At 39.3% G+C, this 23851-nt stretch overlaps 1 protein-coding gene across 1 annotated transcript in view; it reads left to right on the forward strand.

Moving 5' to 3' along the window:
- LOC136858306 (FAST kinase domain-containing protein 4) overlaps positions 1-23851 on the forward strand; it is a 170652-nt gene that overhangs the window by 2248 nt on the left and 144553 nt on the right. The window contains exon 2 of the mRNA XM_067137747.2: positions 15879-16550. Within this exon, the coding sequence (XP_066993848.1) occupies positions 15894-16550 (657 nt within the window). The 5' untranslated portion in view covers positions 15879-15893. The remainder of the gene's footprint in view (positions 1-15878; positions 16551-23851) is intronic.

The raw sequence follows: 23851 nt of genomic DNA on the forward strand, positions 1-23851 counted from the left end.
CTGCAGACTGATTTTTATACAGGTTGTAGATAATTCTTCGTTCTCGGTATCTGATCCCTATCATCTTCAGAATCATAAATAGCTTGTTCCAATCAACATTATCGAATGCCTTTTCTAGATCTACGAATGCCATGTACGTGGGCTTGTCCTTCTTGATTCGATCCTCTAAGATCAGACGTAAAGTCGGGATTGCTTCACGTGTTCCTACATTTCTTCTGAAGCCAAATTGATCTTCTCCCAACTCAGCTTCAACTTGTTTTTCCATTCTTCTGTAAATAATACGTGTTAAAATTTTGCAGGCATGAGATACTAAACTAATGGTGCGGTAGTTTTCACACCTGTCAGCACCGGCTTTCTTGGGAATAGGTATAACAACATTCTTCTGAAAATCGGATGGGACTTCTCCTGTCTCATACATCCTGCACACTAAATGAAATAACCTTACCATGCTGGTTTCTCCTAAGGCAGTCAGTAATTCAGAAGGAATATCATCAATTCCAGGTGCCTTGTTCCTGTTTAGGTCACTCACAGCTCTGTCAAACTCTAACCTCAAAATTGGGTCTCCCATTTCATCAGCATCAACAGCCTCTTCATGTTCCAGAACCAAATTATCTACATCGTTACCTTGATACAACTGTTGGATATGCTCCTGCCATCTTTCTGCTTTGTCTTCTTTCCCCAGAAGTGGCTTTCCATCTGAGCTCTTAATATTCATGCACCTAGATTTCCTTTCTCCAAAGGTTTCCTTGATTTTCCTGTATGCAGCATCTACCTTTCCCAGGACCATACAGCCTTCGACATCCTTGCACTTCTCCTTCAAACATTCTTCCTTAGCTACCTTGCTCCTTCTATCCACTTCATTCTTTAATCGCCTGTATTCTTTTCTGCCCTCTTCATTTCTAGCATTCTTGTATTTTCGTCGTTCACTTCATTCTTTAATCGCCTGTATTCTTTTCTGCCCTCTTCATTTCTAGCATTCTTGTATTTTCGTCCATCAATCAGGTCTAGTATCTCCTGAGTTATCCACTGATTCTTAGTTGATCTTTTCTTCCTTCCTAACATTTCTTCAGCAGCCCTACTGACTTCATTTTTCATGACTCTCCACTCTTCCTCTATTGTGTTTCCTTCAGCCTTTTCATTTAGTCCTTGTGCAACATGTTCCTTGAAACAATCCCTCACACTCTTTTCTTTCAACTTGTCTAGATCCCATCTTTTTGAATTCTTTCCTTTCTTCAATTTCTTCAACTTCAGATGGCATTTCATGACCAACAAGTTGTGGTCTGAGTCCACATCTGTTCCTGGGAAAGTTTTGCAATCCAACACCTGGTTTCTGAATCTCTGCCTAATCATAATGAAGTCTATTTGATACCTTCCAGTGTCTCCAGGTCTCGTCCACGTATACAGCCGTCGTTTGTGGTGTTTGAACCAAGTATTGGCAAGGACTAAATTATGATCAGTGCAGAATTCAACCAGCCGACTTCCTCTTTCGTTCCTTTGTCCCAATCCAAATTCTCCTACTGTATTACTTTCTCTTCCTTGGCCTACCACTGCATTCCAGTCTCCCATCACAATTAGATTCTCGTCACCTTTTACATATTGTATTAAATCTTCTATTTCCTCATATATTCTTTCAATTCTGAACTAGTAGGCATATAGACCTGCACTATTGTGGTGGGCATTAGTTTGGTGTCTATCTTGACGACAATAATTCTTTCACTATGCTGGCCGTAGAAGCTTATCCGCTGCCCTATTTTCTTATTCATTATTAAACCAACTCCTGCATTTCCCCTGTTTGATTTCGTGTTGATAATTCGGTAGAAATAATAACATTAAGTTATTTATTAGACCACCTAATCAATACAAAATCGTCTTGGATGATTTACATAAGTTTGTTAGCTAATAGTGGTACATGTTTCGCCTTCCCTGAAGGCATCATCAGCCATAGTCTTAACCTTAAATTAAAAATAAGCGTCTAAATAACATGTAGTAATGAAATGAATTTTAAAATCTTGAAGAGATTTGAAGTAAAATAATATTAAAAATAACAATGATGGTTTGATAATACAATGTGATGAGATATAATAGTGGAAGTATTAACAAAATTAACATTAGAAGGCTGCTAAAATAAGTACAATGGATAAAACAACAGATTGTTATACAACAAGTAATAAGATTGCATAAAAGTAAAGTTGATAGTCTGGCGGTTATAATTAGACGATGGCAAAAAATCGTATATAATCAAAGTAAAGAAGAGAGAATAAAAGTCAAAGTTAGTCGAGAGATCTGAAGTTAATCATGATCTTGAAGATAAAAGACGAAAGTCAGATGCATATGGTGAAGTTGTAGAACACGTTGAGGATATGAAGTTGGTGAATAGAAGTTGAAGAACAGTTTCAAATAGGATCACTATGGACCATCTCAAAATTTGAAGTGATGTTCAAATGTTGTAAATTGTGAGTTTGTAGATATTCTAGTTGAAACAGTATATAAAAGTGGAATCTGTAAAAGGAAGCAAGAAACGTGGAGTTAATTGTGTGAAAAGATATTTGAAAATATTGAAGTAGAATCGTGTGCACTTACCATTTGACGGTGACAAAGATAGCTTGTAACATTATGAGTTAGAAGTATTTGCAACAGTAGACTTCTTGCTACGTGTGTTATAACTGAAGTTTTGTGCTGGAGGGGGATCTGTTTGCGTTGACGTAACTATTGGAGGGGGGCTGCTATTGGTGGGAGGGAAGGAAGGGAGTGTATTACTGCGCGTGTTGTAACGGTGTAAGGCTATTGGAGGGAGCGATGTTGCGGTGGGTGTGGCTATAGGTTTATTGGTTGTATTTGAATTAGAGGTACTAGCGGCGGGGGGAAGGGAGGGGGGTATATTAGCTGTAGGGGAGGTGGGAACTCTAATTGATGTGAGGTTGAAGATTTTTAAGAATTTGTTGGTGAGGGAAGTTGATTCTCGTAATAAAATAAGAATCTGTTCATACAAGGGGCTTTTTTTATCAATAGTGTCATTTAGATTCTTATCTTTATTAAAATGTTGGTCGAGGAAAATAAATAAGTTTTCATATTCTGTCATGAGTTTGCTTTTATCGACTCTTTTTAGAATATGGAGGTCTTGTTCTATTGTGGTGAATTTATGCCCGGTGTCCCTCATATGGTTGGTCATTGCGGAGAATTTGTTGTGTCTTTGGGCATTGTAATGCTCGGCGTATCTGGTAGAGAAGCTGCGGCCAGTCTGGCCAACATAAGAAAAATTACATGTAGAGCACTTCAGTCTGTATATTCCTGATCCAGAGTAACTATTGTCTGTGATGTTATTAACTAATCGTAATTTATTCTTCAATCACAACTCTATTAACATCACAGACAATAGTTACTCTGGATCAGGAATATACAGATTGAAGTGCTCTACATGTTTCTTATGTTGGCCAGACTGGCCGCAGCTTCTCTACCAGATACGCCGAGCATTACAATGCCCAAAGACACAACAAATTCTCCGCAATGGCCAACCATATGAGGGACACCGGGCATAAATTCACCACAATAGAACAAGACCTCCATATCCTAAAAAGAGTCGATAAAAGCAAACTCATGACAGAATATGAAAACTTATTTATTTTCCTTGACCAACATTTTAATAAAGATAAGAATCTAAATGACACTATTGATAAAAAAAGCCCCTTGTATGAACAGATTCTTATTTTATTACGAGAATCAACTTCCTTCACCAACAAATTCTTAAAAATCTTCAACCTCACATCAATTAGAGTTCCCACCTCCCCTACAGCTAATATACCCCCCTCCCTTCCCCCCGCCGCTAGTACCTCTAATTCAAATACAACCAATAAACCCATAGCCACACCCACCGCAACATCGCTCCCTCCAATAGCCTTACACCGTTACAACACGCGCAGTAATACACTCTCTTCCTTCCCTCCCACCAATAGCAGCCCCCCTCCAATAGTTACGTCAACGCAAACAGATCCCCCTCCAGCACAAAACTTCAGTTATAACACACGTAGCAAGAAGTCTACTGTTGCAAATACTTCTAACTCATAATGTTACAAGCTATCTTTGTCACCGTCAAATGGTAAGTGCACACGATTCTACTTCAATATTTTCAAATATCTTTTCACACAATTAACTCCACGTTTCTTGCTTCCTTTTACAGATTCCACTTTTATATACTGTTTCAACTAGAATATCTACAAACTCACAATTTACAACATTTGAACATCACTTCAAATTTTGAGATGGTCCATAGTGATCCTATTTGAAACTGTTCTTCAACTTCTATTCACCAACTTCATATCCTCAACGTGTTCTACAACTTCACCATATGCATCTGACTTTCGTCTTTTATCTTCAAGATCATGATTAACTTTGGATCTCTCGACTAACTTTGACTTTTATTCTCTCTTCTTTACTTTGATTATATACGATTTTTCGCCATCGTCTAATTATAACCGCCAGACTATCAACTTTACTTTTATGCAATCTTATTACTTGTTGTATAACAATCTGTTGTTTTATCCATTGTACTTATTTTAGCAGCCTTCTAATGTTAATTTTGTTAATACTTCCACTATTATATCTCATCACATTGTATTATCAAACCATCATTGTTATTTTTAATATTATTTTACTTCAAATCTCTTCAAGATTTTAAAATTCATTTCATTACTACATGTTATTTAGACGCTTATTTTTAATTTAAGGTTAAGACTATGACTGATGATGCCTTCAGGGAAGGCGAAACATGTACCACTATTAGCTAACAAACTTATGTAAATCATCCAAGACGATTTTGTATTGATTAGGTGGTCTAATAAATAACTTAATGTTATTATTTCAATCAAATATCATCAATACGGACCAAAAATGATATTTATTACATGTAATGATAATTCGGTAGTCGCCTGACCAAAAATCCTGTTCTTCCTGCCAATGTACTTCACTTATACCAACTACATCTAACTTTAGCCTATCCATCTCCCTTTTCAGATTCTCTAACCTACCACAACAATTCAAACTTCTAACATTCCACGCTCCGACTCGCAGAATGTCGGTATCCATCTTCCTGATGATCGCCCCCTCTCATGTAGTCCCCACCCGGAGATCCGAATGGGGGACTAGTTTACCTCCGGAATATTTTACCCGAGAGGAAGCCATCATCAGTACATCATTCATACAGAGAGAGCTGCATGTCCTCGGGAGGTAGTTACGGCTGCAGTTTCCCGTTGCTTTCAGCCGTGTAGCAGTATCAACACAGCTAAGCCATGTTGAGTATTATTACAAGGCCCTATCAGTCAATCATCTAGACTGCCGCCCTTGCAACTACCGAAAGGCTGCTACCCTCTTTCGATGAACCATTCGTTAGCCTGGTCTCTCAACAGATACCCATCCGATATGGTTGCACCTGCGGCTCGGCTATCTGCATCATTGGGACACGCAAGCCTCCCCACCGTGGCAAGGTCACATGGTTCGCAGAGGAGGACCAGGAGATTATGGTGAACAAATTTCACTTCTCAAGAAATACCTGATGGGTAAAGTTTTATCTGACCTTCAGAGTGCTAGACAATTTACTCTAGAGGGAACTGAGAATTATGCTGCCAGTACTGTTACCTGGAAGTCATCAAAATATTTTTTTGTGATGGATACATTACTTTATCAGTAAATGGTAAAACAAATCCTAACTCATATAGGTTTTCGATAGTTCTTGATTATTGTAGTGAAAATCCACTCAAAACTTCATTCTTCATAGCCTAGCTTGTTGTGTCAACTCATGATACAAAACTAATACCTATATTATAAACAAATTCCAAGATTACTTCTGGAAAGTAGCTTCACAAACATGTTTCAAATTATACAATAACCTACCTAATTACCCCAAAGAATTATATTACTTGCACACTTTTTAGTGATAGATGGACACCCAGTGCTGAATCAGTCGACCTTGGTAATCTTCAAGATTCGTATTGGCAACCTTTGAAACACAAACTATGAATCGCTTATGCATCGCTGCGCGACATCTGGCGTGCACTTCACGTACTAGCACTGCTGTTGTTTACACAACAAAGCCAAACTATAGAATTCGTGCTAGGAATAAGATTCGCATTGACAATTGTTATATAATGTTCTATAATGTGTGTGTGACGCAGTTGTTGGCTTAAGATAATAAAGATCTAGAAAATTCATATCCATCGATCATATTATCGATTCATTTCAGATTTCATTTCCATTTAGTTGGCAGCATTTCCGGAACCGGGAGAGCTCCCTCCCTACTTCTCACCCCGTACACAGATATATCACTAAAAAGTGTGCGAGTAATAAATTGTAGGCCTAATGTACATCTTTCTTCTTCTTTTCCTACCACTTTTTTCCCCTCACTTTTGGGGTCGCTGGTGCGAACTGCGTCGCACATGTGGATTTGGCTCTATTTTACGACCCGATGCTCTTCCTGACACCAACCCTATATGGAGGGATGTAATCACTATTGCGTATTTCTGTGGTGGTTGGTAGTGTGGTATGTTGTCTGAATATGAAGAGGAGAGTGTTGGGACATCCACAAACACCCAGTCTCCGAGCCAGAAGAATTAATCAGAAGCGATTAAAATCCCAGACCTGGCCAGGAATTGAAACCGGGACCCTCTGAACCAAAGGCTAGTACGCTGACCATTCAGCCAATGAGTCAGACAAATTGTAATCTACATCATCCTCTAATAATCCATGAAGGGTACCATTCTAATTGAATTGCTGACTAGCAGTGAAAGCAGGATACTACTGAATGGTTCCTATGGCCAAGTTAATTGTAATTTTGTCAAGTGACAAGTGCACCACCAGAGTTCTTCAACATGGAGTGCCAAGAATTTTGACCACCCTTCAAAATCGACTACTTCAGCTAGGATCAATCTGCAAACTTGGGACAATGAGTCAGACATTACCATTGATCTACCGAGGCAGCTGTCCATGAAATAATGTAAAATTATGCAGTTTCAAACCTAAATATAGTATCATATAATTCAGAGATTTGAAGGAAATGTCCAAAATTCTGACTTTTGCTGTCTTCAGGCTCTAAAAAATAAGTATTGGGTAACCTATTGTTTATCTTCAAGAGTACAAATACTAATTGGTCAACTGGTCTTTTGACACATTTCAGATGAATTTGATAAAATTATAATTTTGTCTGTACTTAGAATTTGTGCCTCACTTCATTTATTCTCAGATTAGGTATACAAAAGTCAGAAGTAAGTTCAGTTCAATTTTTTTTTTTAATTTTTATGTCGCATCGACACAGATAGGTCACATGGCGATGATTCGACAGGAAAGGCCTAGTAATGGGAAGGAAGTGGCCGTGGCCTTAATTAAGGTACAGCCCCAGCATTTGTCTGGTGTGAAAATGGGAAACCATGGAAAACCATCTTTAGGGCTGCCAACAGTGGGGCTCGAACCCACTGTCTCCCGGATGCGAGCTGACAGCTGCTCACCCCTAACCGTACAGCCAACTCGCCCGGTAGTTCAATTTTTGTCTGTCTATTCAGACATCATGGAAAAAGGGCTTAACATAATTTCTTGAATCTTTGTATTTAAGTTCAGGGATAGCTGAGGTACACATTATTTGATTAGTAGCAAAAACTGTAATGCAAAGAATTTTAGACACCACAGACCTTCACAAAGGTGCTGATATTGGGCACATACAAGAAAAATTTTAGATCAGGTATCATTGGTTTCAAAGAATCCAGAATGTAGTAAACATAAACAGATAACTATAAATCTACAAAAGAAAATCAAAGAACATGGATTATACAATGAGGGTGAAATATGCAGATTGTAATTATGAAGGTAATAGATGTGTTGTCTTCATCATAATTTCATCCTCATCACGACGCGCAGGTTGCCTACGGGAGTCAAATAGAAAGACCTGCACCTGGCGAGCCGAACCCGTCCTGGGATATCCCGGCACTAAAAGCCATACGACATTTCATTTCATTAGTTACACAAAAGTGCAGAGCTGACAAAGTAAATTCTTGAATTAAATCTGTGAAACATTTGAAGCTCACAAGAGTAAGAATGATTCACAAGATATGTTTTGCAAAATAAAACACATAAAACAACACTTTTTCTCCACAATATACTGTGATAAAGACTAGACAATGAGACACTAATGAAAGATGTAAGAAAAAGATGGAGAGAATATTGTGAGAAATTAATGGAAGCTGGAAACCAAGACGGAACAAGTATGGAATCACCAACACGTAACACAGAAGGTGAACTAAAAGTATTTTAAAAAAGAAGTTCTGAAAGCCCTTCAGAAGCTGAAACCATTCAAGGCTGCAGGAGAAGATAATTCGATAATACAGCAATAGAAATTTTGCACACAGCCAGAAATCGGGAAATCTAATAAATTGCCGTCTGATTGGACAGATTCAATCTACAGTCCATTTCACAAAAAATGGACCTCGAGAGAATTGCGAAAACTACAGAACATTAGCCTTCATATTGCATGGTAGTAAAGTAATGCTCTATATCATACTAGAGAGAATCAACTATCTTCTGCCACAAATACCACCAGAGAGGCTGGATTCATGCCAGGAGAGGGAACTCTTGAACAGATCCTGAATACCTGACAAATCATTGAAAAATACAGAGAATTCAATGTTTGGGCAACCATCTGCTTCATCAATTATAAGAAAGCATTTGACTGTTTGCAGTGGCATAAAATGTAGATGATACTGATTTAAATGGGAACGCCAGTCCAGCTGTTCAACTTAATAAGATCTTTCTATGAGAACAGCACTGGTAAAGTCAAAGTTGCCAATAAACTGAGTGATCCTTTCGAGGCTGTGTACTGAGCCCTGTTTTGTTCAACATCTATAGATAATGAGGAAAGCAACAGAAAACTGGCAGGGTAGTATCAAAATAGGTGAATAACCTGAGGTTTGCTGATGACAGCCGCTGTGATAAAGACTTCCTCTGAAGTTGAAATGCTCAGTCTCTTTCACAGAGTTGAAAAGGTAAGCATTGAAATGGGCTTACATATTAATAGAGAAAAGACCAAGGTGGTGATCATTGACAGGTCAAACCAGTTCAAAAATATGAAACATGTGAACAACTTTTGGGTAGTGGACCAATTTATTCATATAGGGTCATTTGTTACAAACACAGGTGGCTGCACTGCTGAAATAAAAAGGAGAGTAGCTATTGCCAGAACTGTTATGGAGCAGCTTACTAGAATATGGGACAGCCTTGATATTACCATCACTACCAAAATGTCCCTAGTCAACTCACTGATGTTTTCCATCTTCCTATACACATCTGAATTTTGGATGCTGAAAGAGATTGAATCATTACTGTATTAATGCCTTTGAAATGTTTTGTTGGAGGCAGATGCTGAGAATTCGATGGACTGCCAAGAGAATCAATCAGTTGATACTTGATGAGCTGCAGATCAAAAGGCACTTGAATTCCATAGTGAAGTAAAGAATCGCAAAATATTTCAGGCACTCTATTAGGAAGAATGGCTTTGAGAACTTCTCTCGCAAGGGATGGTTGAAGGCTCAAGAGACCATGAAAGACCTCCAACAAGATATATCAACCAAATTAAACACATTGAAAATGCTCCTTTACAACAGTGCATTAGAAGGGCAGAAAACAAAACTGTATGGCTCAACATTATAAGTATGATTAAAATATAGTCCAGATTTCACGATACTCAAATCGGATGATTGACAAAGCAGCATTCAGTAGCTTAGCTATATGAAGGGAACCAAAACTGGGAATATCAGTTTCTTCTGTTAAGGTCAGCTATATTGAAGAACTATGCATAATAAAAGTTGTGCAAAATATAATTTCTTATATTCTGTGTTTCATGCGTTTTAACCATACAAGGAATAGTAACAGAGATCTTTGCGACTATTACACTGATAAGGTGGATTCCAATTAAATTCCTTGATTCATTATTACATTTTCCACAGACTTCTAAATATCTCCCAAATTATTAATTCTGTCTAAAAACTGTACATAACAAAGGTTATTGAAATGACAATATCCTATCATTTATGTCGCATACACTTTTACTGTGTACCGAGCTCGATAGCTGCAGTCGCTTAAGTGCAGCCAGTATCCAGTATTCGGGAGATAGTAGGTTCGAACCCCACTGTCGGCAGCCCTGAAAATGGTTTTCCGTGGTGTCCCATTTTCACACCAGGCAAATGCTGGGGCTGTACCTCAATTAAGGCCACGGCCGCTTCCTTCCCACTCCTAGCCCTGCCCTGTACCATCGTCGCCATAAGACCTATCTGTGTTGGTGCGACGTAAAGCAAATAGCAAAAAAAAAAACTTTTACTGTAATTTTACTGTAAGGGCTAAGCTAGCACTTATATTCACAAATTTAGATTTTTATGCCAAGCATTGCTGAAGTGGAAATATTGTTCAGTCGTCATTGTAACAACTTAACTGGTGATGGTGGTTGGTGTCATGATTAAAATACAAAAATGTGTGGGCATCAGCCGATATTGATCAAGAAAATAATGAAGATGGCCATTAAAATAAGAAGGAAAATGTGGAGAAACAATCACTCAAAGAATAAAAGTAAAGGGAATCATGAAAGAACGAGAAAATGAGAGACTCCTTTGACCTCGGATGACCTAATATTGCTGTGATGACCTAATATTGCTGTGCTGGAAGAAAACTAAATGTGATGACCTTCAATGTCCTACACTCATAACATTGATCAGCAATAACATTACACTGACTGTTGCTAATAGAGGTTTTCTCCGTCTCTTCTGATGATGCTCATCTCTGCTAAATGATAATACTGCTTGTCGTCTGTAACTCGATCCGAGTATGTGTAACTTCTTCCTGCATACATTGACCAGTTCACCTCAGGTTATGGATGTGTTTGCAATGACTAAACAGACCAATCCTAGCATAAACATATGCCCACACAAATCACACTGAATGGATGGAGGAGGGCGAGGTTGTAATTGACGGAGTTTTCTTGCTTGTCGCTTGGCCTCTTGATGTCTGCAGTGTTCTCTTTCAAGCAAGTTGACAGCAGTGGATGTAGTGTTCCGCCACAGTGAATGGTCGGTCCACAGTACATTCTTCCCATGTCTGTATATCTATACCAGTTGTCTTCACGATGTGTTTCAGCTGGTCCTTAAAACGCTTAGGAGGGTCTCCATGAGGTCACTGCCAGAGCAAAGTTCACCATAAAGAATTTGGCGGGGAAGCCTGGTATCACCCATGCGGTGAACATGACCTAACCATCTCAGTTGATGATCGATAATTGTTGCCTCAATGCTATTTAGCTGCACTTTATCGAGAACTGCTGTGTTGGTCACATAGTCCTCCCACTTAATATTCAAGATGAATCTCATGTTCTGTTGGTGGAAGCGCTCAAGCTTTTTGATATCATGGCGATAAGAGTGTCCAAGTTTCACAGCCATACAGCAGCATGGAAATGACAACAGCTTTGTACAGCATGAGTTTGGTATGCAGTTTTAGGTTGTTATTCATGAACACTCTGTGATTTAACCATCCGAATGCTGCATGAGCAGCCCCAATTCTTTTATCAACATCTTGTTTGCAGGTACACTGTTTAGACAAGACGCTTCCGAGATATGAAAAGTGATCAACCTGTTCGAGTGTTGTGTCTAAGATGGAGATACTGAACTCAGGAAGAGTTAATCATGGGACAGGTTGTGCAAGTATCTTTGTTTGTTTTTTTTGTTTTTTTTGTTTTTTTGGCATTAATGGCAAGACCAAAGCAATCACATGCAGTTTTAAAGCAGTTGACTGGCTGTTGTTGTTCTGTAGGTGTTAGAGCAGGAGATGCAGTGTCATTGGCATACTGCAGTTCTGTCACCGGGTAACCAGATTATGTCTTTGTGAGCAAAGTCTTGCCAGATTGAAAAGGCCTCCATCAAAACAAAATTTAATCTCCATGCCTAAGTTGTTTGCAGATGATTCATGCAGCATGGCAGCCATGTACAGTGCAAAGAGTGTAGGAGCAAGCACACAGCCTTGTTTCAATCCATGAGTGATTGGGAATGAATCTGATACTGAGTTACCATGAAGAACCTGTCCTGACATGCCATCATGAAGAGCTTGAACCAATTCCACAAAACATTCAGGACATCCAAAATGTCTCAATACTTTCCACATAGCAGATCTTGGTACTGAATCAAAGGCTTTTTCCAGATCATAGAAAACTAAATACAGAGCCTGCTGTTGCTCTCTGCATTGTTCCTGGAGTTGTTGAGCACTGAAGATCATATCTATTGTGCTTCTGGAGGTTTGGAAACCACATTGAGACTCAGGCAAAATCCTCTCTGAGATAACTTGGAGCCGGTTTAATAGAATTCTTGTGAGAATTTTACCTGCAGTTGACAAAAGCGATATACCACGGTAGTTCCCACATACTCTACAGTAGCCTTTCTTGAAGATAGTGATGATGGTAGCATTCTTCAAGTCGTCAAGTACTTCTAGAGTTTCCCAAATCAAGAGGATGAGTGTGAAAAGTCTAGTCTTCAAGGCTATACCTCCATTTTGTGTCAGTTCCAGAGGGATGTTATCAGGACCAGGAGCCTTTCTTGGTTTTAGTTGATTGAGTGCTTTGGTGAAGAGTCTGTATGTAGGTGGAACTGCCATCCATGGTTGTTGGGGCTTCTGAGGGACATTACGAAGAAAGTCCTCAGCAACATTGGAGACACAATTTAGAAGCTCAGAGAAATGTTCCTTCCAGCGCTCCAAAATTTCACCATTATCATTCAAAATGGCGGAGTTGTCAGCATCCTTCAATGACCCCAATGAAGATCGAATATGATCATATAGGCTATCTCCTTTATGCCAGCATAGAAGTTTTGCAGGTCATGGGAATGAGATAGTCTTTACAGTTCTTTAGCTTTTTCTTGCCACCAGTTATTCTTGATTTCCCTAATTTGTGCCTGACATTTTCCTTTAAGTTCCCAGAAATGTGATTTCTTCACATTGGTGGAGTGATCTTGAAGATAGGATAGATGGGCTTCCCTTTCGGCATTGATCAGACATTTAATTTCTTCACTATTTTCATCAAACCAGTCCTGGGTGTCTCCGAAGACCTTAAAAGTAGTTAGTGGGACGTAAAACAAATAACATTATTATTAAACCAGTCCTGTCTTTTTTTTCTCACGAAACTAATTGTTTCCTCAGCTGACTCAGTGATGACCTGAAGCGTGGCCCATTCCTGATTTGTACTATCACTGTTGACTGGATGACTAGCCAGTTTGTTTGAGATTGCATTTCTGTAATCTGTAGCAGTGGATTCAATTTGATGTTTAGAAGTATCAAATTTCTTTCTGCGCAGGTTGTGGATGAATCTTTTTGGTTTGTGACAGATTGAGATTCTCAACCAGCAAAAAAGGAGCTTATGATCTGTCCAGTAGTCATCGACTTTTCTTGCGGTCCTTGTAACAAGGACAATATTTTATCACATTGCCTGGTGATGATATAATCAAGGAAGTGCCAGTGCTTTGAGCAAGGATGCATCCAAGTGGTCTTGTAGTGATTAGGCAGGCGGAACTGAGTATTAGTAATGAAGATTTCATGTTCAGCACATAAACCAAAGAGTAGACATTGGCATTACAGTTGTGAAGTCCATGTTTTCCCATCACACTGCCCCATAATTGGTGATCTTCACCAACTCTGGCATTGAAATCACCAAGTAGTAAGAGTTTGTCTCTTGGTGGTACTTTGGTGATGGTAGTGCTCAGCAAGTTGTAGAATTGGTCTTTAGCTTCTACATCAGCATCCAGAGTGGGAGCAGATGCAGAGTTGAGTGTCATAGATTTGGCTCAAGAGAATGGGATTCAGAGAGTCATAATTCTTTCACTGACAATGGTTGGAGTTAGCTGATAATCATTCATTAATGTGGTCTTCACAGCGAATCCCACACCACGAATGCGGTGTTCTCCCTCATGTTTTCCCTTCCAGAAGATTGTATGGCCTGAGCTGAACTCTCTAAGTTTACCTTCGCTGGACAGTCTGGTTTCATTTAAGGCAGCAATATTGATGTTCATTCGTCCAAGATCATGGGTGACAAGCGCTGTTCTTCTCTCAGGCCTGTTATTGTCTTTCAAATCAAGTAGGGTTCGAACATTCCAGGTTCTTACAATCAAAGTTTTGGTAATCTTCAATTTTCGATCGCATAAGGGGTGACCCGCTGGGTGCGCCCTCCCAGCCGGCTGAGAGTGACTATCGATGTTTAGCCCACATTTTCTAGGGCCTTCCCCATTCAGGGTGGGCAGCGGTGATCCTGAATAGGCCTGCTCAAACACAGATGCAGGACCGAATTCCTTAGTAGCCACGGGGTCTCAGAAAGATGACCATCACACATCTGCTGCCAACGTGCAGATCCGAACTAGAGGCTTCCAGTTTCACCCGAAAACCTGCCTCCACCATCCTTATCCCATCGCCATTGGACTTGAGTTGAAAGGGATGACAGCAGGAAAAAGTGCCACAAATGGGAATTTGTTGAAGGTTGATCGCAGCTTGCAAGGAATTGACCCGTGCACTATGATCTTGGACTATACCCTGTGGCATAAATGATATACGGCATGCAGGTTCTAGTACCACGACTGCAATGGACTGCCGCAGACTCAAAATACCATTGAGTTACGCCTTCACAGCCGGTCCGTCTGGCATGACCTCATCTGCCTCCACGACCAATCAGAACCACAAAAAGGAGGTCCCTCCGTCCATTTTGCTGTTGAGCCAAAGACACAGATGATGGGTTCCAGTGTCATTTCCTACACTGAGGGGACCATCACCCCATCCAAAGGGGTTCATCCGCCCGAAGCCGCTGGCCCCTATGAGGGGGTAGAGTTACTTACCACTGCTCGACACTCGGCGTTAGCTGTTTTTACAGCTGGTTGCCAAGCCAGATAACCCTCCTCTTTCCCATTCCGGACTTGGGACCAGACAATGGTGGAGTTACTGCTACAGTTATATAAAAACACTCATCAATGATGAATACAGCATCTAGTATTAAATGTGATACATTTTCTTTGGGAGTCTGCAATTAAGAGTCTAGTTCATATATGTATGTGAAATTCTTTCAGTAGTCTCATACCATCTTCAGCATTCTCCATCTTTCAGTATTATTTTTTCGTGCATATTTATGGGCCATCGGTTAAATTATCAGTCATAATTAACTGTGTGAAAGATGAAACATAAATGAAAAATCAGAAATATTGATTTCTGCAGTAGCCTATACAATATATAAAACCACCACCGCCATCACCACCAAACACCATCCTACACTTGTACATAAATAATAATGTTATTTCTTTTAACATCCCATTAACTACTTTTGACAGTTTTTGGAGATGCTGAGGTGCCAGAATTTTGTCACACAGGAGTTTTTTTCTTGACAGTAAATCTACCAACACGAGGCTGATGTATTTGAGCACTTTCAAATACCACCGGACGGAGCCAGGATTGAACCTGCCTAGTTTGGGTCAGAAAGCCAGCGCCTCAACCGTCTGATTCATTTGGCCCGGCACACTTGTATATAATGTGTGTGCATACATTATTTTATTTACCATACCATACAAGTTAACTGTAAAATATCTTTTAGACCATTGAAACTGCCTGAAATTCACCTTGGTCTAAATAAATGTGACATTATTTACACATATTCTTAATAATTTATGTAATATAATTACCTGATCATTGTACTGTACTGGTTCATTTCAAAACTAATAAGTTATGTTCCTAACGTATTGCCTCTGTAATCTCACTTTGCTCTGACAACATTTTTACTTTTTAAACACCTGCTTTGTCGTGCTAGTTTTTAAATTCCATTAATCAACAGAAGTTTGTTTTTTTTTCAGTCCCACCGGTACTCCATGCTTCGATACATCTCTTGGAGGGACGGTTGGCGGTTACTGATTCGCTTCAATGGCCAGGTACTTCCAGCTAGTTCTTCATCTCCTTCTGCAATTGGACTCAGCCTCACACCATGTAGTGAGTTGTCAGAGGAAAGTCAGATGACAAATTTAAGTTCAGAGGATTCCAGATCCAGCTCAAATATTGAAAGTCCTTCAACAAAAGAAAACCACTTGTTGGAGAAGAAAGATTCACCATCAGTGAGAACCTACCCTAGAAAAGGAAAGCAAAGTACTTTAGTAGCTTCTGCCTTTGCATCTATACAAGCTGCACAAACTGAACCAAAAAATCGTTCATCCTATTTGGATGAACAGATAGCTGCAGCAAAAACAGTGAATACCTTATTATCTGTTTCAAAGTCATCGCATATAACACGGACTCATGCTCTCAAGATTGTTTCTATCTTGGCAGATTGGGCTGCTGCCAAGAGAGTAAAGCTTGCTGATTTTGAAAGTGATCCTCGGTTTATAAAACTATGTCATCTTTTAGGAAGACATGCTTCAACTTCTCCTGATGATGCTTCAGTATTAGGGGACCTTGCGACAGTGCTTGGTGTTACTGGTGATGATGAGGCTGCAAAATTAGTGTCGAGTATTTCACTCTCTCAGATGATACGTGTAAGTAGAGAAACTTCTGATGGTTAATTTTGAAAGATGTTATTTGATGTAGTTTATAGAGTACTATATATCAGCAATTGAGAAAATAAGATGTTTGGTGTGATATTAGGACTTCTGGCCCTTTCTTTGCTCTTGATTAATTAACCTCTTTATGCTAAAAATTAAAATTTGACTTAGTAATTTTTTTCCATTCTTATTTCATTATTTCACTGTATTGGAAAAAGATATACAAAAGTTCGCCATGAGCTACTTTAGAGTAAAACAAACCGTAAGAGAGATATATCCAGCTTTATGCTTTAGGCCCCTTCTGGAGTACTCTCTGGTGGTGAAATTTTTTGAATAACTTATAGCTAAGATGCCTCGACCTTATTCTAAACTGAAATATCAAGTTTCATCAAAATCCACCCATCCCTTTTCTCATGATGCTGTAACAGACAAATATTAAATAACTTGAGATAGGTTCTTAAAATGACACCAGTATTCTTGTCAGAATACAGTGTTAACTGACTGAAATGTCACGGTTAAAAACAATGCTAGCATATAAAAAGCTTGGTCAAATGAAAGCAGTACAGTTTCTTGCTTTTCATGAACAGTACTACGCTGGCCTTCTAACAGTAACCAGTTCTACTGCTGGAGGAGGAATGGCATGATAAAAAAAGAAAGTTATCTAACTCGCCAACTACTTCCTGCCGGTATTCAAGCAGGCTGTTCTACTTGGGATGTAGCAGTAATTCCATCTGTCAGAGATGAGTGGCAGCAGAGAAAAAAAACATACATATCACAACAAACAGTAGTCATTGTAATGTTATTGTAGATGAACTTTATGATGATGGGCTTTTTATATTGTAGGTTTCCACATTTAGTTTCCTTCTGACTCTGTGATAGTACGGCATCTAATGTACAGTGAGTCCTTCTTCCTCCTTTCATGACCACATCTTGTCTTATTCTTTAAGCGATCGTTCCTATACGATTTTTTTTTCTCATTTTGATAACCATCTTCACAGTTTCCCTTGCCAAAATGGGCTGATGACCACATAATTTATTTTTTTTACCTTAAGACAGTTGGCAGCGAAAACTGCCACCATTGTCAGTTAACACAGCTGAACATCATTTCCATGTGGCGATATTTGACATTGATATGTACTAATAATAATAATAATAATGTTATTTGTTTTACGTCCCACTAATTACTCTTTTACGGTTTTTCGGAGACGCCGAGGTGCCGGAATTTAGTCCCGCAGAAGTTCTTTTACGTGCCAGTAAATCTACCGACACGAGGCTGACGTATTTGAGCACCTTCAAATACCACCGGACTGAGCCAGGATCGAACCTGCCAAGTTGGGGTCAGAAGGCCAGCGACTTAACCGTCTGAGCCACTCAGCCCGGCGATATGTACTAAGCAACAAGAGCCTAAATTCATGAATTCTGTTATCATAGACAGTACGGCAAAACTCTGTAAGGCATAAATGATTGGAAATTGTGTTCTTTATAAGTTTTGTTATATAGTATTTATGGATAGGACCACCAATAACATAGTTATTTGAGAATTACATTTTAGGCTTTTCTCTAAACTACCATTTCACCCAGCGTGAAGAAAATTATTTATAGCCTATAGTGCCTTATTCTCCAACTTTACACACCGATTTTTATTAAATTGTGTTCACCCATTTTCTTGTGGGTCGGTGTTGATGTGCACTATGCAACAAAATTCTAAATTCATGAATATCTTTGTTATCACAGCCAATATAGTAAAACTGTATAAGACATATATGTTCAGAAATTGTATTCTATGTAAGATTTATCAATAGGACGACTAATAACATAGATTTTTTTATGAAATTTTAGGCCTTTCCATAAACTACCTTTCACTCAGCATGGAGAAAATTACTTATAGCCTAATGTGTAGTGCCATTTGCCAGACTTTGTATACAAATTTTCATTCAATTCTGTTCAGTCATTTTCTTGTGATACATATACATACATACAGACAGATGATTGTAAATTAAAAATTGCTCTTCCTTCTGACTTTGGACAGAAGCGATACAGAGATGCTGTTCTTTTTTAATTCTGTGCAACGTACAGGCAAATCTCTTGTTTTATGTACAGTATATAGATGAGTTACAGTTGGTGTCTGACTCTTTGGCTGAATGGTCAGCAGTGAGGCCTTTGGTTCAGAGGGTCCCGGGTTCAATTTTCTGCCAAATCAGGGATTTTAATCATGTGTGATTAATTCTTCTGGTTCGGGGACTGGAATTATTTGTTTATCCCAACACTTTCCCCTTCAGTATATGTTGACAATCAGCCGCCCAAAGTTTGTAACATTATAAGGAAATGAAAATAATGCAAATATTACTTGGTATTCCTTTTAGAGGGTTAAAGTGGGTTAATGTGTTACCGAAAGTGAGAATGGAAAAGTCATACATAAAACCAAAAACATATAATGTGAAGAACATGAATGCTTATATGTCTACCAATCCTCTGATTATCAGTGAAGATGATATTTGTGATGTGATAGTAAACAAACAACAGTTATATGCAGGAAGCCAATAGTAGTGGTAGGCCTATAAGTCAGAATTATAAAGCAAATAATGACATTCAAAGGTAGGCAATATTGCCCGTGGATGGATGGGACACTTTCTACCCTCATTGACCAAAAGAATAAACTGTACAGTAAATTAAAAAAACAACAACGTAGAGTAAAAATGGGCTTTGTTCATGCATCACAGCAATTGCGCCTCCAGACCCTCTTTCCTTGATCACAGTTGGAATATAAATTAATTAATCTTTTCCACACTGTCCAACGTAGAATGAGCTGTTATTGCCTTACAGAATGCTAGAGACCTAAAAGCCGCTTCGCAATTAATAAATGACTATAAACTATTATGTAATCAGATAACTAAACTTAAAAGAGAGTTGGAAAATGCATATTTCATAAATAGATTAAGTTATACCAAAAACAATCCTTGGAAAATTGTCAATGAAATCTTAACATCAAATTTTGACAAAAACAGGAATTTCCAATTCAAGTTCAATGTGAGGTTGTGACTTGTCCAGTAGAAGTAACGAAATTTGACTTTTTTTGCTAGTTGCTTTATGTCGCACCGACACAGATAGGTCTTATGGCGACGAGGGATAGGAAAGGGCTAAGGAGTGGGAAGGAAGCGGCCGTGGCCTTAATTACGGTACAACAGACCCAGCATTTGCCTAGTGTGAAAATGGGAAACGACAGAAAACCATCTTCAGGGCTGCCGACGGTGGGGTTCGAACCCACTATCTCCTGGATGCAAGCTCACAGCTGCATGCTCCTAACCGCGCGGCTAACTCGCCTGGTACCATTTTATTAATATAGGAAAAGGCTACAAATAATCCTACCCACAAATCACCTAATATTGGAACTGGGCCGAATAATTCACTGTTGTTGAGACCTACTAATAACCTTAAAGTTGCAGAAATAATAAGAAAATTAAAAAATTCCAGCAGTAGTGATGAGTACGGTATTAGTAATAACCTACTTAAGAGTCTAGCTGTGCATTTAATTCCGTACATTACAAAGTCCAATGGTTTTGTCACTAACTGGACCACTCGTTAGCTGAATGGTCAGCGTACTGGCCTTCGGATCAGAGGGTCCCGGGTTCGATTCCCGGCCGGGTCGGGGATTTTAACCTTAATTGGTTAATTCCAATGGCACGGGGGCTGGGTGTATGTGTTGTCTTCATCATCATTTCATTCTAATCACGACGCGCAGGTCACCTACGGGTGTCAAATAGAAAGACCTGCACCTGGCGAGCCGAACCCGTCCTGGGATATCCCGGCACTAAAAGCCATACGACATTTCATTTCATTACTAACTGGACCTAATCAATCCAGACCAATCGCTTTCTGACTGACCCGAAATATAAATTATTCAGCTTTTCCACACTGTCCAATATAGAATGCGCTGCTATCAGTCCATTGTCACTAGTCTTAGTATCCAAATGGGCAGGTTGGCAGCATTGTTAGACCGTCCGAGCACATACTCACATGAGAAGACAGCGAGAAATAAACGACAACAGTCATTCCGCGCGCTGCTGAATGTAGTGAGTATTGGGTGGCGCGGCGTTAACTAATGATCTCCTCTTCATATTCAGACAACACACCACACTCAAAACCACCATAGAAACACTCAGTAGTGATGACATCCCTCCACAAAGGGTTGGCATCGAGAAGGGCATCCACTTGTAGAACAGGGCCAAATCCACATGTACGACATAGTTCGCACCCGCAACCCCACAGTGTGGGAAAATCAGCAGAATAAGAAGAAGTTGGAAAGGAAGAAACCACCAGTTTAGAACCTAATATTGCATTCTGTTCCTGGCAAAAGAGATTGTGTGCAAGTTCCCACTCGATGGTCAGACATTATCAATAGTAAACTTTCTTGAACATCTTTGGTGCAGCCTGTTGGAATATTACATCATTGTAAGGGTACGTGAAGTCCATGAAGGGCTACAAGCAGTAGCAGTCACTGGTCAATTACTTGTTTAGATTGATCAGTAGATCCAGTCCATGCCATGTGAATACACTCCAGACTTATTGACAACTGGGTCCTTGGCTTCATGAGGCCTGCACCATATCTGAACCCTATCATCAGCTCGAAACAACTGGAACAGTGACTCATCTGACTAAGCTACATATCACCAGTCCTTCAGAATCCAATTAGCAACATCACGCATTCAGGTGAGGCTCTGTGCCCAGTGTCGTGGTATTAATAAGGGCACTGTGGTAGGTCTTCTGCTACCATATCCTACTGATGTTAAAGAACGATGCACTGACCTGCTGGATATGTGTCTGGAACCTCCTGCATTGAATGTGGATATTGATTTGAGCCAGTGTGGCTTATCTGTTGCCACAGATAATACTAGCCAAACTCTGCTAATTGTGACCATTAAGCATCTTTAGTCGGCCACTGTGCTGATCACTATGGGCGTTAATGCCTTCCATGAGGTATTCCTGATACACATTTGACAGCATCGATCGAGGAACGTTAATTGTCTGCACAACTTCAGCAACAGAATGTTCCATCCAGCTGGCCCCCATTAGCATGCCCCATTCAAAAGACAATAATGCACATCACCATGCCATGACCAGCGTAGATATGTTTACACTCATTTTCGTGATCTCAGATCATATCTGATACAGATCTGGGTAACATTTGGTATGTCAATGTCAGTTAAAAGTTCTCTGTGAATGCTCACCCTGCCAGGAGAGAACTGGAAACTGGAACTGAAGAAGATTATGAAGATTTCAGAAAATTTTGTTTCACCCATACATTCTTGAAGTCATTGGACAAAAATACTATCAGTTGGAAACAAGAAATTAATAATACTAAATAGTAACTCAGAAAGTTGCAGTTTACTACGTAGTAGTTCGGAGAAATTGTGTACATCATTGTGGACATAATAGCTGAATAATATTCTCTCTAGCTTCTCACCTAGGTGGCCACAGTTCAAATCTTGGCTATGGCATTTGGGATTCATGAAAGGATGATAATTTGTGATGACTTTAAAGTCTCTTCTTATATATGATGAAGGTTGTTAAAACCTTGCTACCTTCCTTAATAATAATGAAGTTACTTTTAAAGTTTTCTTTTTAATGACTGTCAAGACAGGACACTGCCATGTGAAAAAACATCTACATAGAATTGGAGTTATAAGAGACAATATATGTAGGAAATGCAGTGAAGCAGAGGAATCAGCTGAACACATACTTTTTGAATGTGAGGCGCTGGGTAGAATCAGACTCTCCACTCTAGGACTACCAGGTGAAGAGAGAGAAAAAATCCAAGAAGACCCAATAAGAACAACCTGCAGCTTTATGAAGGGAGCAGATATATCTATCTAGGTGGGAATGAAGGAAAAACATGGTAGCAAAAGATCTTAGAAGTCAATGCTAATTAGTAACTAATATTTAGAGGCCCCATGAAGAAAAGAATAAGAAGAATGACTGTCAAGAATTTTTCTTTGATGAATGTCGAGACTTTTTTCTTTCAGGAGTTCTTTTATGTTCAGTGAGTTTTTCAAGATGTTTTTTTTTTTTTTATATATGGGAGACGGTAGAAAGCAACAAAGAAACGACAAGCGTGAATTATGAAGATAGGACATTCCATAAACTAAAGTCGCATGCCTTTGGATTGTTCATCGTATGGCATTTACAGATTACAGTAGTCCGAGAGGTACATACCATATTTACTCACGTTTATCTCACACTTTTCTTTCTGAAAATTTTAGCTTAAAAATTAGGGTGCAAAGTATAGGCTTGTAAAGAGTCACAAAGTTCCCATCTATACAACATAAGTTTCTTCAATTTATTTACATTGATTAGTACATCTTTCGTCCTTAACTTTTACTAGTCCAGCTTTATTACGAGTTAAAAAAACGCCCAGCATAACATAAGCCAAGGTTTAATATTTACATCCTCAAATACCAAAGGCTGCATTTTAATGTCAAGAATGAATCTGGTTCATTTCAAGATGAACTTGCGTCATCGTCGCATCATATGATCTTCAGAAGACACTTTCGACTGACATGAACTTGTCATTTTAGCCTCAACGGAGTTTTAGCTTAACGTTTACTCTCTGATACCTTTTGTTTTAGTTTTAATTTTTATTCAAGTTTTAGCTGATGATGTCCAATATTCTAGGATGAAACATGTACTAATCAATGTAAATAAATTGAAGAAACTTATATTGTATATTGCATTGTATGTTTGTGACTGTTTTACAAGCCTATTAAGTGACAATACGGAGATAACATGAAGTTTATATTAATGTGTGAGGTATATGCAAAAAGTAAATCAGACTTGATTTAAATTAAAATACCTTTTAATGTAATGATTCCACATGATTTCACATATTAGATTGCATTTTACACTGACTGACAGAGCAAATGCAACACCAAGAAGGAGTGGTCAGAACTTTATGCCAATTGCAGGGTAGACTGACGTCACTGAGGTATGCTCATTATGTGAAATGCGCCGCTGTGCTCCGCACGTAGCGAACGATAAATGGGACACGGCGTTGGCGAATGGCCCACTTCGTACCGTGATTTCTCAGCCGACAGTCATTGTAGAACGTGTTGTCGTGTGCCACAGGACACGTGTATAGCTAAGAATGCCAGGCCGCCGTCAACGGAGGCATTTCCAGCAGACAGACGACTTTACGAGGGGTATGGTGATCGGGCTGAGAAGGGCAGGTTGGTCGCTTCGTCAAATCGCAGCCGATACCCATAGGGATGTGTCCACGGTGCAGCGCCTGTGGCGAAGATGGT

This window comes from Anabrus simplex, chromosome 1 (genome assembly GCF_040414725.1).
Source record: "Anabrus simplex isolate iqAnaSimp1 chromosome 1, ASM4041472v1, whole genome shotgun sequence".
NCBI classification, from domain to species: domain Eukaryota; kingdom Metazoa; phylum Arthropoda; class Insecta; order Orthoptera; family Tettigoniidae; genus Anabrus; species Anabrus simplex.